Source organism: Tribolium madens, unplaced genomic scaffold (assembly GCF_015345945.1).
Source record: "Tribolium madens isolate multiple individuals breed KSU strain unplaced genomic scaffold, Tmad_KSU_1.1 Scaffold_11;HRSCAF=98;Tcas5.2_LG3b, whole genome shotgun sequence".
NCBI classification, from domain to species: domain Eukaryota; kingdom Metazoa; phylum Arthropoda; class Insecta; order Coleoptera; family Tenebrionidae; genus Tribolium; species Tribolium madens.
In genome coordinates, this window is record NW_025400975.1 from 9,429,318 (window position 1) to 9,444,991 (window position 15,674).

At 34.5% G+C, this 15,674-nt stretch overlaps 5 protein-coding genes across 7 annotated transcripts; 3 read left to right on the top strand and 2 right to left on the bottom strand.

The window, feature by feature from the left end:
- The first annotated feature begins 211 nt into the window (after positions 1 to 211).
- Positions 212 to 10,845, top strand: LOC123004936 (protein dopey-1 homolog). 3 transcript variants are annotated; one of them, XM_044398498.1, is made up of 19 exons: positions 212 to 752; positions 800 to 986; positions 2,354 to 2,519; positions 2,572 to 2,761; positions 2,812 to 2,987; positions 3,252 to 4,555; positions 4,613 to 4,953; positions 5,004 to 5,260; positions 5,403 to 7,151; positions 7,212 to 8,016; positions 8,067 to 8,245; positions 8,295 to 8,487; positions 8,536 to 8,709; positions 8,761 to 9,094; positions 9,141 to 9,293; positions 9,339 to 9,528; positions 9,873 to 9,884; positions 9,985 to 10,152; positions 10,205 to 10,845. In XM_044398498.1, the coding sequence occupies exons 1-19, from the start codon at positions 606 to 608 to the stop codon at positions 10,575 to 10,577; spliced, it is 7,098 nt and encodes a 2,365-aa protein (XP_044254433.1). In that variant the 5' UTR covers positions 212 to 605; the 3' UTR covers positions 10,578 to 10,845. The 3 variants fall into 3 exon arrangements, with proteins under 3 accessions (XP_044254433.1, XP_044254416.1, XP_044254425.1); XM_044398481.1 differs by having other exon boundaries at positions 3,252 to 4,953; XM_044398490.1 differs by lacking the exon at positions 9,873 to 9,884 and having other exon boundaries at positions 3,252 to 4,953; positions 10,205 to 10,844.
- A 32-nt stretch (positions 10,846 to 10,877) lies between these two features.
- On the top strand, positions 10,878 to 12,501 carry LOC123004967 (CDK5 regulatory subunit-associated protein 3). The gene has a single exon (XM_044398536.1). The coding sequence runs from the start codon at positions 10,964 to 10,966 to the stop codon at positions 12,479 to 12,481; it is 1,518 nt and encodes a 505-aa protein (XP_044254471.1). The 5' UTR covers positions 10,878 to 10,963; the 3' UTR covers positions 12,482 to 12,501.
- LOC123005012 (protein SREK1IP1-like) lies at positions 12,495 to 13,144 on the bottom strand. Its single transcript, XM_044398601.1, has one exon. It carries the CDS (start codon positions 12,919 to 12,921, stop codon positions 12,532 to 12,534), a length of 390 nt encoding a protein of 129 aa, XP_044254536.1. The 5' UTR covers positions 12,922 to 13,144; the 3' UTR covers positions 12,495 to 12,531.
- LOC123005021 (NADH dehydrogenase [ubiquinone] 1 beta subcomplex subunit 1) lies at positions 12,995 to 13,592 on the top strand. Its single transcript, XM_044398612.1, has 2 exons — positions 12,995 to 13,147; positions 13,231 to 13,592. The coding sequence occupies exon 2, from the start codon at positions 13,361 to 13,363 to the stop codon at positions 13,535 to 13,537; it is 177 nt and encodes a 58-aa protein (XP_044254547.1). The 5' UTR covers positions 12,995 to 13,147; positions 13,231 to 13,360; the 3' UTR covers positions 13,538 to 13,592.
- On the bottom strand, positions 13,571 to 15,670 carry LOC123004961 (oocyte zinc finger protein XlCOF6-like). The gene has a single exon (XM_044398523.1). It carries the CDS (start codon positions 15,445 to 15,447, stop codon positions 13,576 to 13,578), a length of 1,872 nt encoding a protein of 623 aa, XP_044254458.1. The 5' UTR covers positions 15,448 to 15,670; the 3' UTR covers positions 13,571 to 13,575.
- Positions 15,671 to 15,674: the final 4 nt, after the last annotated feature.

Consider the following 15,674-nt stretch of genomic DNA (forward strand, 5'->3'; position numbering starts at 1 on the left):
GTTTATAATAAATTAAATTTGTGAAAATTGTAAATCCTTTTAGGCAAATGAAAAGCCATTTATTGACACACAACTTGAGGTGCTAATGTAACATTTCAATGTTTAAAACTAGGATTTTAAATTGTGGAGTTGTCAAACAGTTTGCGAATCACTGTTTTTTGATTGACAATGATCGTGCGCATGCGTACGTATTGTGTAAAATGATGACGAAATGTCATTTTATCACAATAAAGATGATTGTATTGTTGATTGAAATTTTTTTTGTGAATAAACTAGAACTAGTGGGACGTAACAGTGGTGCTAGTTGTTTTTCAAACTATTAGTTTAATGTCGAGACAAAAAGATAATAGTGGTGTGTTGAAGCAACTTTGAACATAACCTCTTTTTACGCAAGAGCAATTATTTTATTTGAAGAAAATTGATTTTAACACAGCCTGAACTTGTAAATAATTTAAATTGGTGTGGAATCATTTAAAATCATCGACGGAATAATAATAACAATAGTCTAGTTTTATAAATGTCAAATGTCAATTATTAATAACCAAGTGTGAATAAGAAATTTTCTGGGTGAAAAAATATTGTGTTTCTTATTATAATTAAACAAAATGACGAGTACGGCCATGGAGGAGTACGAGTTAATGAAAGATGCCAAATATCGGATGTATGTGGCTGCCATAGATAAGGCTTTGAAGAATTTTGAATACACATCTGAATGGGCTGATCTTATATCAGCTCTAGGAAAACTAAATAAGGTAGACGAGGGATTTGTTTTCTGATACTGAAAATTGATTTGTTTTAGGTGTTATCAACTTATATGAAATTCCCAGTAATTCCTAGAAGAATTAAGATAAGCAAACGCCTTGCACAATGTATGCATCCAGCATTGCCTTCTGGAGTCCATCTTAAAGCGTTAGAAACATACGATATCATTTTTAGATGCATGGGGACAAATCGGCTTTCCCAAGAACTGTTTATTTATAGCGCTGGTAAGCCCGTTCATTATTGATTATTAAAACTGCGATAACAAGGAAAACAACGTTATCACACTGTTTCACTCAAAAATGCTTCGGTAAAAACGTGTGATTTATATTTATTTACTTTGCTAAAATTAACAGCTTAAAAAAATATTTTCTATTCAAATATTTTCATTTCGAGATAAAAGTTTTAACTTTGTAGTCTTTTTAAATCCATTAGCGTTATCTTTAACCTTATGAAATTATTCAATATTTACAAGTTCAAGAGAAAATGTGCATAATTAAAAAAGTGTTTCGATTTTTATTTAGTAACAGAAATGTATGTTTCATATTTATTACTTTAGGTGTTGAGTAATTACTTACACCAAATGGTTTAATGAGTTAGTAAAGTGGACATTTATTACAGTTGAAAAATAAGTCATTTGAATCACATGATTGCGAAAATATATTTAGATTTAATTAACAACACCTGTATTTATTTTCACCCACATGTTTTAATTTAAAGTAAATAAAACACTTGCTGGAAAGCTATTTTGGTTATATTAATGTAAAATTTTATTTTTTCTTTCTATACGATTGATTTTTTCACATTATTGAGTTAATTTTAATGTTAATTATGCAATAAATTATAGAAATCACTGCTATTCACTGAATATCTGAGTCAATAAATTTTCATCAAATGGTGTTGTAAAATGCTGGTACCACGTAGCGTAGGCGATTATTATCTATGTAGAACTGTTTGAAGTTTTATAGGTGCGATTTAATCAAAACAAATATGAAAGTAATATAATCATGGAGACGTTTTGTCAAATAACTTTGTAATTATATAATAACCAAAGCAGTTTTCTCTGTTACAATTAACAAAAACATGATTTTTCAATTTTAATGCATAATAAATTGAAATAATGCAACTCAAATAATAATGTTTATAATTCATGTACAGTCTTGATTATCAAGGTTTATTAAAGTTAATTGCTTGCCTGTTTTGGAAGTAATTGGGTGATACATACATAACTTAGAGGTATTAGTTGTTGACCTTATTAATCCGTTAGAATTTGCAACAATTTAAGTGTTAGCAAATCGAACGAAATAAGAGCGCGATAGAAGTTAAATTCATTATTTAACATACAATAGTTGTGTTAATTGGATGACGTACATTGTTTTATTAAATAATTTTTTCGTTCAAAGCTGTTACTATTACAATTTTTTTTCAACGTCATAGTATATGCAGTTGCATTTGTTTATCTTTGATATTTATCTCGTTCTAACACAAATGAGGAACTAAAATTACTCGTACTATTGTGTATTGTGTTGCATTTTGAATTTTTCTTTGTTTTTTTGTTTATTTAATTTTTTATTTATTTAATCTTTTCTCATAGGATTGTTTCCATTATTGGGTCACGCTGCAATGAATATTAGACCAACTTTGCTAACAATTTACGAAACACACTTTGTACCTTTACGAGAACGACTACGTCCGGCCCTTAGCGGTTTTCTTAGTGGCGTTTTGCCAGGTTTAGAGACGGGTTCCGATCATTTTGATAGGTACTTTTTTCACATTAAAAATTTTTCAAATAATTAATCAGTATCGTTTCAGAACTAATACTTTATTAGAAAATATTTGCGACGGTGTTGGTTCGAAATATTTTTACACTTGCATATGGCAATGTGTTACAAACAACAGTCCGGTGAGATTACCAGCCATTAGTTACGTTTTGACCCATTATAGCAGGAAATTACCAATGGATGACCAGTTATATCTGATGGGACATGATATTGATCTTATGGTATATGTAACTTGATTTTTTTTATGCTTTATTAATAAGGTTTTTTTAAGGTTTGTGGTTTGTGTGCCGCAGTTCAAGATTCGAGTGTTTTGGTACAAAGATCGGCTCTAGATTTATTAATGGTGTGTTTTCCTATGCATAATAAACAACTATTATATGCAGATATGGTCCGACTTGTAACTGCTGCTTTATCAACGATACTGAGACGAGATATGTCACTAAACAGGTAAGTTTTTATTTTCAACCCCATCTGGTTGTGAGTGTAATAAAACATCAATAACGTTTGAAAATAACTTTTTATTTGTTTATGAAAAATAGGAGTATAATGCTTCAATGTCAAACATTTTAACACTGTGCTTAAAAACTCATCATTTCGGATATGAATTGAGTCATGATTTATGTTGGAAGGCTAAAATTATAATTGTAAATACGAAATGTGAAAAAGTTTGATGCTTTATTAATAATTTTTGTGTTTAAATTTTTTTTTCAGGCGTCTTTACTCGTGGCTTGTTGAAGGTGACGCAAACACATCTAATCAAGTAGAAAACGAAAATACTACAATCTCCGAATCACATAGTTCAATTGCTTACGATTTACTAAACGACGCTATTAGAATAATTTTACGTAAAAGTAGTACTGAGGTGCCCTTAGATATCAAACCTTATAGACTTTTAACATCTTTATTCGATAAACCGCAAATAGGACCTGTTATTTTAGACAGCATTTTATACGATGTTTTTCGGACGTTATACCTATCTTGTTTACAACAACAAAAACAAAAGAACAGTACCGTTAGATGTGTTTCTTTTAATGGTGATTTGACAAGTTTAAAAAACACGGACGAAACCGTATTAAATAAACAATTTGTGACGAAAAAATGTCAAGAATTGGTGAAAAACGCAAATTTGATATTCAACACGTTGCAGAATTATTACATTTGGTCATACATTGAAAAATTGTACGCCAATGCAGTGGAAAATATAAAGAATTATAAAACGAGGGATAGGTGTCAAGTTAACGAAATCGGAGCTGGCCCTCCACACATTTTAGAAATTTGTATTCTGACTGAGTTTTTATTGGAAGTGATACCAATTGAGTCGTATGCGGAGACAACATCAAATATTCTACCGAATTTATTTAATAAAATTGTTACAACTTTAAAAATGAATATCGAACTTGTGAATCAGTATGAAATAGAGCATAGTTTGCTTTTGTGTACGAAAATCTTGACGAAAATTCAACCGGTGACAGTGACACAAATCAAAGAAGTTGATGTAGAGGCCTCGGAAACGGAAAAATCAATCGAGACTTCAGTTGTGATTTTAAGTGAGGAGCCGAGAACCGCTCTTGAAAAAAGCAAATCAGACTCGAAGATTAACGAAAATCTGAACAAAAACGAACTGACTATAGATGATTCGAGTCGAGAGCGATCCTACAGTAATCAAATGTTGAAGAAAAAGGACAAAACTAGTCCAAAAATCGAAAAAAAGTCAAAAAATAAAAAATCAAAATCGAGTTCGAAACTGTACGAATTGAACAAGAATGAGCTTGAATCGGAGACCGCCGTCGAGGAGCCCCTCTCAGAGCTACCGAAAATAGTCAAAACTGCTAAAATTGAAAACAAATACTTTCTGAGTTGTTTAGACGAATACAAAAAGTTCTATGTGATATTCATTGCGTCGAAAGTCTTGCCCGATGTGGAAATGAGCACTTTTTACGAAAAATTACTCTGCGATAAAGATGAAAGAACGAATCGCTTGATAAAACTATTAGAAGAGTGTTTACAAAAAGATAGTGAGTTTAGTCCAGTTGATTTTAGTAATATAATAACGAAAAACGAAATTTTGACAGCGACGAATATAGTATCGGAAAATGCAACATGCGATTACGAATCAGCGATGAACGTTGCCTCGAATGTTCTTTTGGAGTTTTCAGCGTTTCCAAATTTGATTGGTTGTGATTTTGATCGTGTAATGCCACAATGGCTGCAAGCTTTGATTGTGGCGGCATGTTGTAAGGAGTCGTCGAGAGAGATACAGATTACAGCCATGAGTACGCTTTTGGAAATTTTCAGTTTAGCAAAAAATCAAAATTTTATGAAAAAAGATGATTGTAATACGAATATTGTCATCACGGGGATTCTAGAGCGCGAACATGTGCTATTCATTGAGGAAAATACTATTGTTATAGAAGTATGGAGGATGATATTGTTTTATTTCTTGTTTAAAATAGTTTTTTTTAGGAAATGTCTCAGATTTTGTGGAATTTATTGGGGGTTTTGAATAACCAGAAACAGTTACTCTTGTGTGTAACTCTTTTATATCAAATACATAACACTTTTGACAATAAACCGTTTGTGGAGCAAGTTATTAACAAATATCTGACGAATGAAAATATTTGTACGGATTTTATGAAGAGGTTTTTTCTCTTGTGGCATTTGGGGAGAGACTTGAACATCAAAGTTTCACCCAATATGACAAATGTAAGAAATTTTGACAGGTAAGTCTTTAAACTCTTCAAAAAATAAGAAATATAACGGTCTTTAGATTCGTTATTGTTTTACTGTTATTTTTGTAATTTGTTTGGGCTGCCAAGAATTAAACCAAATTAGTTTTGTCTAATCGAAATTATTTATTTCAAGATCTCTGATGAAAGTCCTCGACAACTTGCAAAACATCGAAAAACCAAACATCCAACTACTTGCGGAATCTTTTCTAACACACAGTCTCCTTCATGGTGATGTTCCTCGAATCATTAATCCAATGCTAGTAAAACTATTGGCCTCCAACACTGCCAGAGTGTCTATTCGTCACGTGAACATCAACGATTCAGATGCCCAAAGCGAAGTTACAATTCAAGACAATCAAAAAACCGAAGAATATCAAACGAAAAAAATCTACGCTGTGAGTAGCCAAAACGGCAACATTATGTATCACTTGACCAGCGATCAAGACCAAAAGCCTGCCAAAAGAAAATGGTTTACATTTTCGAAAGGAGGCAAAAAATTCTCACCTACTGTAGTCAATATGACAACGAGTGTCGTCGACGATTTAAATGTAGTAACAAGAAAAAACAAAGATTATAAAAACGTACGGACAACACCGAAATTGGACAAAAGTTCAAAAGGAAACATGAAAGTGATTATAAACCCATTAAGTTCGAAAGAGATTTATTCGGATGGGCTTAACGGCTCGTATTCAAAACTCGACGTTAATAGGTCTTCCACGGAAAGTTTAAGTTCGAGTAATGAAGAGAGTCCGGATTCGTTATTCAAATCGTTGCCTCCGGAACCGGAAAGGGATTCCGGATACGAGTCATTCATTCGGAGTAAAACCCAACTGGACTTAATTTCGAATTCTTCAAATAAACTCCTTGAGAGTATTGAACCGATTTCTGATGGTATTAAAGATGATACTTTGATAAATGGCAACGTTACGAAAATCCCCAAATCGCAGAGTTTTGATGAGAAGTGTTGCAACGGAAAGAGTGACGAAATGGAGAGTTCTTTGGTACATAGTTGGTCATATTGTATCTCTGACTCGGATAATTTAAACGCCGAGCTTGAAATCAGTACAAGTGCTGAGGAGTTTTTCAATAAAAGTGACAACACTGTAGTGACTGAAATTTTAAATGAAGTGTTGGATAAAGTGTGCGAATTGATTGATAATAACAATCACACACCGACTAGACCGACTGATCTTGATTTGAGGTCGAAAATAACAGTTTATTCGTCTAAAAACTGTGTTTTATATCCAATTCATTCACATATTTGTCTATATTATGAAGTTTTCGATTCGAATCAGATACTTTATGCTCTTCAAACTCTGAAAAATTGCATCTTGTCCAACCCTCAATTGTTTATCAAGTGTTTGGCGACGAGTGGCATCAAAGATTTGAGAAATAATGACGTTTTGAATTTACTCGCGAGACACCGAAAGTCAGTTTTGGGGTATAGTTTTTCCGGAAAATTAAATTCCGAGTATTTGAATTTTTATCGTGGATATATGTTTTTGGACGTTGTCATTTTGATTTGTTTGAATTATGCGAGGACGTTTTATCCGCATTTAGACGATTTAAATGTCACAAATGACGACTTGGAGAGTAATTTTAAAATTCAAATAGAAAGTTTGGAAATTTTGGATGTGATTATTAAAAAATTGATTACAATGGTTAGTGAAAATTCGAAAGGTTTTGCTAGTTATATTGGCGATATGTTGATTAAATGTAAGCTCCAAAAAGTTGTGTTGCATTGTTTGTTGACTTCGGTGAGAAATTTTGACGAAGAGATGACTTTTGCTGAAGAAGTTTTATTGTTTAATAATTTTCAATTGTATGATGCTAATCGTAAAGTAGGAGATCATGTGGAAGCTTATCAAACTCGTCTTCTGAGGTAAGTAATACATTTTTGTTAAAAAAAAATATTGTTAATGAGTGTTTTTTTTTGTTCCAGATTGATCCACTCGTTGATAATTTTGGAGTACCACGTGTTTTCATCTGCACCACCAGTTAGTAGTTCTTCCCAAGAATCAGTAACGTTTTCAACTGGCGAAAATTTAAACTACACCCCAACAATCCTAATCCCTCAACAAAATATATTTTTGTCGGCGGTAATGAGCGCTTTACGGCACACACACATGAAAAATTTGCACGAAAAATGGTTAAATATGATTACATGTTGTCTTCCGTATTTTGGAGAAAACATTAAACAAATCACAATTAGTGTAATTCACCAGATTTGCAACAACATTGAGGAGTTAGCAAGTAAATATACACAGTCAGAAATCCACGGTGAAATTTGTTCGGATTATGCCGTTACTCAACTTGAATCGTTGACGATTTTATGTCATTATTGTTTACTGGATTCATCACAAACTGTGAATCAGTTGAATATTCCCGCCAATTCGAGTACACCGATCAGTAATCCGGGTGAAATTTTCAATAATTTGGTCAGTGCATTTTTTGCTCCAGTCGGATTAGATAATTCGACATCGAAACAGAATTCGGATTATTATCAGAATGCAAGAAAAACGATTTTAAGTCATATGCCGAGGATAATTTCAAGTGTTGCTAAATTGTGGCAAACTATAGTTAATTTGGAAAATGACAATAATGGGGTATATGGGAGTTCGAAAGTTGTCAAACAACAACTCTTAGAGTTTCTTAGTCCTATTTCTGTTAATCATGGAGCGAGTTTTTTGGCTGCGATTGCGGTCGCTTGGTACGAAAGGAGAAACCTTTTTACTAGTATTAAAGCGGTGAGTTACTCCATTTTGCCTTAAGTATGGGTTATTATGATTTTTTTTAGGTTTTGCCCGAACCCAACGCCGGCCAGAATAATTTAGTTTACCTGATATCAGCTATAAGAGTCATTCCACTTGATAATTTAGTACAAACTGTAACTGCTGTGATAAAAAACCCTCCTCCTACTGAAGGTCTCAGTGCCGACATTTGTTTAGATGTCTCCGTTTTAGAATTGTTTTATTGGTAATACCAACAATCAAACACTCTTATCAATTAATGATAATTATTCTAGTTATATGCGTAATGCCTCACCAACTCAGTTAACAGAAGCTTGGAATTCTTTACTTGCCCTAATCAGAGAAGGTTGTTCGTTGAGTCCTCCTGCACAATTTCTTTTAGCTGCTTTATTGCACGAATTAATGATAAAATGTTGTCCACTTGAAGAGAGGAAAGATCAAAAAGACTTGCAAGATGTTACAGCCAAAGTAACTAATTAATCATTTATTACTAATAATTTCTGTTTTATATTTTAGTTGATTGAGTGTATCTCGCAAGTATGTGGTTCTTGTTTGGAGCAAACAACATGGTTGAGAAGAAATTTAGCTGTGAAAGAACAAGACGAAGATTTAACACCTGATAGCAATAGTTTGACAGGATCTAGTTCTGATCTTGTCGTTGGAAATAGTCACAGTGTTCAAGCACAATTGGTTTGTCTGATTTTTTTCCTTAATGTTAATTTTTTTAATCTGGATTTGTAGGTTTTGTCCGAAATTTTGGCTCCGATTCTAGATATCTGTTTCGGTTCTTCGGAAAAAGATAAAGTGGTGACAATTTTAACATCTCTCATGTATAATATCGTTCCGTATCTCAAAACACATACAATGAAAAATATGCCCAGTTTTCATGCCTGTTCAAAGTTATTGGCAGCTCTTAGTAGTTACCAATATACAAGGAAAGCATGGAAGAAAGATGTGTTTGAGTTGCTTCTCGATAATTCGTTGTTTCAAATGGATTATAACTGTATAAAATATTGGAAAATTATTGTCGATAATTTGATGACGCACGACAATACCACCTTCAGGGATTTGATGAGTAAGTTGATGTAAAATTTTATGTTTTACGAATCAATATGTTTTAGGTCGAGTTTCTTTGACCCAGAGCGGTAGTTTGAGCATATTTTCGTCCAGGGAACAGGAGTATGAACAAAGGGCACAATTACTAAAACGTCTCGCGTACGTGATATTTTGTAGTGAAATGGACCAATATGCCAAATATATGCCGGATATACAAGGTAATAATAATGTCTAAAATATCTAAAAGAAAATTTTTCTTTTAGAACAATTAACAAGTAGTCTGAGACTGAACGTGCCAGGTGTACAAGCACAAGTTTTTCTTTGTTTTCGTGTAATTCTAATCAGAATGAGTCCGATGCACATTACATCGCTTTGGCCTATTATTATAAGCGAAATGTTGCAAGTATTCCTTCAAATCGAGCAAGAACTATTGACTGACACCGAGGAGTTTAGGTGAGAATTTTACAGTTTATTATGTCTGTTTTGGGTACAAGTTATTTGTCAGAAATGTTCGTTTGTTACAGTAGAATTAGTCGAAAAAAACTGTAGCTAAATGCGTCAAAGGTCTGTCTTTTTGCGATTTTTTCTATTTTGTAGAATTATCCAGACTAACAAAATGTAGTAGTGTAGTTTGACCAAGTAGGTTGCATTTTTTTTCGATTCGTGGTGGACCTAGTGGTGGAATATTTTGTATATTAGTTATGTCACTAATGAGGGCTTTAGTAGTTTTCTAGAAATGCTATTGGTATATTCTAACAAAATTTTGTTTGTTTGCAACATGCTGGCTGCGATCGCAGGACGGGCAACAGGTAATTAAAATATTGTAATTAATTTAAGCATGCCTTTGTGTACCTATTAACTAACGTTTTATTCTGATTGAGAATTTTTATTGTATTTGGATTTTTGTAGTTATCATATAAAATTGTTATCAAGTCTTGATGCAAGTTGGTCGACGAATAGCAACAATGGATTGCACGCCTTGGGCCACCCTCATTGGTTGAGACTACAGTTGGCAACGGCAAAATTACTAGATTTGGCGTTGTTGTTGCCTGCTGTGACTTTACCCCAGTTTCAAATGTATGTCTGAATTGTGTTGATTTTTCAATGAAATAAAATTTGATTTGTTTAGGTATCGATGGGCTTTTGTCGGGGATGATTTAGAGAGGCTTCACAGTTCAGCGGGTGCATCTTTTATTCCACACGTGGTCAGGATAGCCAATCTTATGGATAAAAAATTCACCGATACTCAAATCGAAACTCTGCCAATGAAACGGAATGAACTACTACTAACGATGAACAGTATTAATCAACTAAAAGATTTGCACAGTTTTTTTAAAACTCTTAGTTTATGTTCTAACCGTCATAGGACAGAATGTGGTAAAATCACCACTAGCGATCATCACACTTTAAATGATAGACAGTCTGATAAAAAATTAATTATGATCTTAGAGAAAATCGACAAAGTCATTGAAATGGATTTTCTTGATAAAATTCCGCGATAAGTGTATTTTTTTTATTTTCCAACAAAGTTCAGTATTGGAAAATGTCTCTACGTGGCAACTTATTGTTTTGTTATATCAAATAGTTTGTGTTTATTTATTGACTTGTTATTGCGGGTGTAATTTTATTGTACATATGATTAGCATTTAAAAGATTGTGATTTTATATTGTGATGTAAGATGTTAGCATTGCCTAAATGTAATTATTTGTATTTAACTCTGTAGATAATTAATTATACACTTTGCTAAAATAAGCATATTGGGATAAAATGCAGTTTTATTCAAAAAACGCGCGTTTTGCGGAACCTTAGCCACATCCATCAAATGTCAAATAACTGTCACAACTAACATATGTTTAATTGTTAAAATTTAACAATAAATTGTTAAAAATGGATGAACAAAATATCCCAATCGATATTAATAATAATAAACTTCTGGACTGGTTGGTGAGTCGCCGCCACGTCAACAAAGACTGGCAAAACAGCATTCTACAAGTGCGAGAAAAAATCAACAGTGCGATCCAGGATATGCCAGCTCATGAAGGAATTATCAAATTATTATCAGGCCAACACATTAATTATTTCCACTGTTTGAAAATAATCGAGATTTTGAAGGAAACTGAAGCGGACACTAAAAATTTATTTGGACGTTATGGCTCCCAAAGGATGAAAGATTGGCAACAAATCGTCTCAATGTATCAGAAAGACAAKATTTACTTGGCAGAAGCCGCACAAATTTTAATCAGAAATGTCAGTTACGAGATTCCTAGCTTAAAGAAACAAGTAACAAAACTTGAACAATCCCAAGCTGACGCTGAGAAGAAAATCAAGGATTATTCAAAGAATGAAGCCTTGGCCCTTAAGGAGTTTCACACGTCTTGTGAACAGTTGGGGATCGCTGGAAAAAATATCAAAAGTGAGTTGCTTCAACTCCTACGAGAGTTACCCAAAATTTACGAAAATGCAGTTGAGAAAATCAAGTTTGTAAAACCTGCAATTGAGTTATACACTGAGTTTAATAAATACTTGTCGGGGAAAGACAAGGAAGTGGATGTGCTTCCCCTACTGAAATTTGTAGTAGAAAAAGGAAACGCGACTACTTATGAATACACTTACAATGAAAAACCGCTTAAAATCGAGCTAGACGATGACACTCCTGACAAGGTCACTGTAGAAGAAACTGAAAATGAAGAACAGATCGATTTTGGCGATAATGAAATAGATTTCGGTGAAAATAACGATTTTGAACTTGAAGAATCGAAAATTGATTGGGGAACCCCCAGCACCGATGAAGAATTCGAAATTGTTGAGCATACAGACGTTGAATTGTCCCTAGAAGAATCGGGAATTGTGGTTGAGAAATCTGGGATGGACGGAGGGGTGGCTAGGGGCACCGACGCTCTAACTGTTCTCGACAACCCTAAAACACGAGATCAAGTTATCAATGAATTACTAGAATTGGATTCGTTTCTCAAAATGCGTCTCTTTGAATTATCAAACGATTCAGATATTTTAGCAATGTCTCAAATGCAAAATGCACCAGCCACTCTCCAGATGCAAACAGTCGAAACAATAACATCAATGAGCGACTGTGTAAATGTTGCTTTAACTGAACTAATGAACAAGAGAACTTTGCATTTACACAATATCAAACATTCGCCCAAATATGTGGACATTTTAACTGCGAATTTAAAACAAAAATTGACTTTAACCGGGAGGATGAAACAAAGTATCAGTTTGCTGAAAGAACAAATTGAGAAGTATCAAAGTGAAGTTAAGAATTTTGAACCCGCCATTAAGCTACTAATTGAGAAAACAAAGCAGTTGCAGAAGGAAGTGCAACAGGATATTTCCAAGAGGTACAAAGGACGCGTTGTTAATATTGTCGGAGGTGTCAATATGTTGTAAATAAAAATTGAGCAATTTTAGTATTTGTTTTATAAAAAAAAAATTATACATCAATCCGACTCAGACTCCGAATGCCGCTTTTTCTTCTTGGCTTTCTTTTTATGTTTCTTCTTTTTTCTTTCCTTCTCCTCACTATCACTGTCCGATTCAGAAGAATGTTTCCGTTTTTTCGTTTTCTTCTCCACCTTCTTTTTCTTCTTGTGCTTCTTCTTCAACTTATCAACCAACTCCTTCTCACGTAACTCGGTAAGGGGTGTCAAGTATTCTTGATCAGTCTCACTACTGGTGCTACTTACATCCAAAACGATTTCTTTGTTGGGGTCCACTTTAATGAAATTACGACACTGGTAGGTGAGATGACCGGCATAACCGCACTTTTTACACGCCGCACGGACACTTTCCTTGGCCGGGGGCAGCAAATGCGAGCCGTAGGCGTTCATTGTACAAAAAATATATTACAAACTAAATATTTATAAAATTTTAACCTCACTTAGAGTTGACATCATCCATGTTGACATTTAACTGTTTGGTACTTTCGCGAAATAAACAATTTTTGGTTGGCACCCTTGAGGGACGTTTTTGAGAAACAAAATATATTATATTTGTGATTAATGCGATAATTTTTTTCATAATTTCGTGTAGTTTGGGCCACAAACTACATTTTTGGTAGGTATATGTGACCATGGTTGTTTTTCTCCCTTTTTTTTTTGTTTTAATTGTGACATAACCTAATTGTGACGTAATTTCAGATGGCCATTGCCTTTGGCCGCATAATCAGCCGTTATTGCATCGTAACTTTGCTACCAGTGTTCGTTGTAAGTTCAATTTACGCCGATTATTCCCACACCCAGAAAAACAAAGTAGAAAAAGAGAAACAAAATGAAACTGAGGTACTTCATCCATAAAGACATGTATCTGGTAGCATTGCCTGTTATCGGTTTCGGCTTTGGGTGGTTTTTAGACAGGAAGGAAACTGAGCGTCTCACCCTTTTCCGGGACAAGAGCGCTCTATATGGACGTGTTTTGAAGGAGGGTGAACCCCCATCGTGGCCTTGAAACATGTAGAAAAAATGTAAATAATAAACTCTCTTAGCTTAGTTCGTTTTATTGACATGTTTGCGTTTTTTATGTTTGGCTAAAGTCCCTTTTGTGTTAAATTTACTGTCACACTGATCACACTCAAACTCCCTCAGATTGTTATGAATCCTCAAATGTTCCTCAAAACCACTTGTCATCACTTTACTACAAATGTTACAAGTCCGGGTTTTCGCCGACCCATCGTGGTACTTCAAATGCGAGTCCAGATTCTTCTGTGACACAAATTTTTTATTACACACATGACATCCGAAGTTTTTAACTCCATTGTGATTATTCACATGAGCCTCCAAATACTCCTTCCTCATGAAGCCCTTATCACAAATCGTACAAATAAAGGGCAACTTGCCACTGTGCACCTTCATATGGAAGTTCAAGTTGCTTAAAGTTTTGTAAGTCTTGTCGCATTTTGTACACGAGAATTTTTTATCAGTGCTGTGGCTGATTTTGTGGGCCTTATAATCGGAAAGTTTGACAAAACCAATGTTACAAATGGAACAAATCGCGATGAATTTCTTATCGTGTTTGAGTCTGACGTGATTTTTCAGTTTCGTACTCGAAGGGAACTTTTTATCACAGAATTTGCAGTTGTGAGGGAGCAAACCGAGACAATAGTTCTCATGTTCAATTAAATTCGACCGAGTCCTGAAGCTTTTAGGGCAATTTGAGCAAACAAAAGCTGCTATTTTAAGCGGTTTAGTTTTGTGTTGTTGATAGTGTAGTCTGAAACGTCTCCAAGTCGGTGAAATTTCGCCACACAATTCGCATAAAAAGCCTTTAAATTTATGTTTCCTTGTGTGGTTTTCGCAAATCTGCCGCAAAGAGATGATTTTCTTGCAAAGTTTACACTTCATTTTGCGATCTTGGGGACGTTTTTTCCTCTTATTGTTATTATTTTTATTGTTCTCCTGGCACGTCCTTTTAAACTTCATTAATAATTCCATATTAAAACCGTCGAGTTTTAATTGCAAGTGATCAATGGTGTTAATGAGCCCCAAACACTCGCTACAGAGATAATTAATATCGTTGCGAATTTTCCCCACAATACTGACGATTTTCGTAAAGACAGGTTTTTGCGATGACATAGTTAGGGGGCTTTTGAGAGTCAAAAAGTAAAATTGGGTCCCCAGCGGTGTGTATGAGACGTTACAAATGATGCATTTGTTGTCCCTCGAGGGCACTTTTTTCCCCTCATAGTCGGTGGTACAATCCTCATCGGACTCCTCCACAATGATATCACTTTCATCATTTGACTCAGTTTGTTGGTCCAGAGGCGGCAAATCAAAGTATTGATTTTGATCCAAAATTTTGCCATTGTCATAATAATTGTAATACTCTTGCCCCCCTCCTGGAGCCTCATACACCCCACCGTAATTGTGATATTCAATGTTTTGTATACTGCAATATTTAACAGTCTGTGAACTTCCCCCTTGGTTGCTCTGGGCACAAGACGGGAAATCAATCTTTTGGTTACCTCCAAACCCTTCAAATTTATTAAAATAGTTCAAATCCTTACCCAAAGATTTGTAAAAGTCAGGCACTAACAAGTCCAAGTTGCTGCAAAAGCTCGCAGGACTCAAATCCTTGCTTGTGATTTCAATCATTTCGATTTTGTCGGGGATTTTTAAGGTGTCTTCGTAGATGCGACTGTCCCAACTCGGTAGCTCCGGATACATGCACACATTCTGATTCTTGTGATAGTTTTGGGGCGAAATCATATTGAAGGCTTCCAGTTGGTTGTAATTGTTGTTTATTGGCATGTTGTACGAATAAAATTGCTGATTTGGGCCACTGTCCGGGCAGGGGGCCCGGTTGTACACGTTGTTGAGGGGGGCGTAGCCACCGCCGTTGGGGTACGACTTGTCGCTCATTTTGAGGTACCTCTAAGATTTTCTTCAATTTGAGGAACAACACTTGACCCTAGTTTGTCGTTTACAAATGTATTACTGGTTGCCTGCTACAAGGCTAGTGTTAGTAGTGTTGCCAGCCCAAAAAAATCAAATTCACCCAAAACTCAATTTCGAAAAATTTTGTTCTTGAAAAAACGATCACATTTCTATAGTACTTTAAACTGTACTAACTATTTTTTCGTAAAGTA

Excerpts from the sequence above, each read along its gene's own strand:
- LOC123005021 (XM_044398612.1), top strand. The coding sequence starts at position 13,361 with ATGAAACTGAGGTACTTCATCCATAAAGACATGTATCTGGTAGCATTG.
- LOC123004961 (XM_044398523.1), bottom strand. The coding sequence starts at position 15,447 with ATGAGCGACAAGTCGTACCCCAACGGCGGTGGCTACGCCCCCCTCAAC.
- LOC123004936 (XM_044398481.1), top strand. The coding sequence starts at position 606 with ATGACGAGTACGGCCATGGAGGAGTACGAGTTAATGAAAGATGCCAAA. Across the intron at positions 753-799 it reads CTCTAGGAAAACTAAATAAG|GTGTTATCAACTTATATGAA; the intron begins GTAGACGAGGGA and ends GATTTGTTTTAG. Across the intron at positions 2,988-3,251 it reads CGAGATATGTCACTAAACAG|GCGTCTTTACTCGTGGCTTG; the intron begins GTAAGTTTTTAT and ends TTTTTTTTTCAG.
- LOC123005012 (XM_044398601.1), bottom strand. The coding sequence starts at position 12,921 with ATGAACGCCTACGGCTCGCATTTGCTGCCCCCGGCCAAGGAAAGTGTC.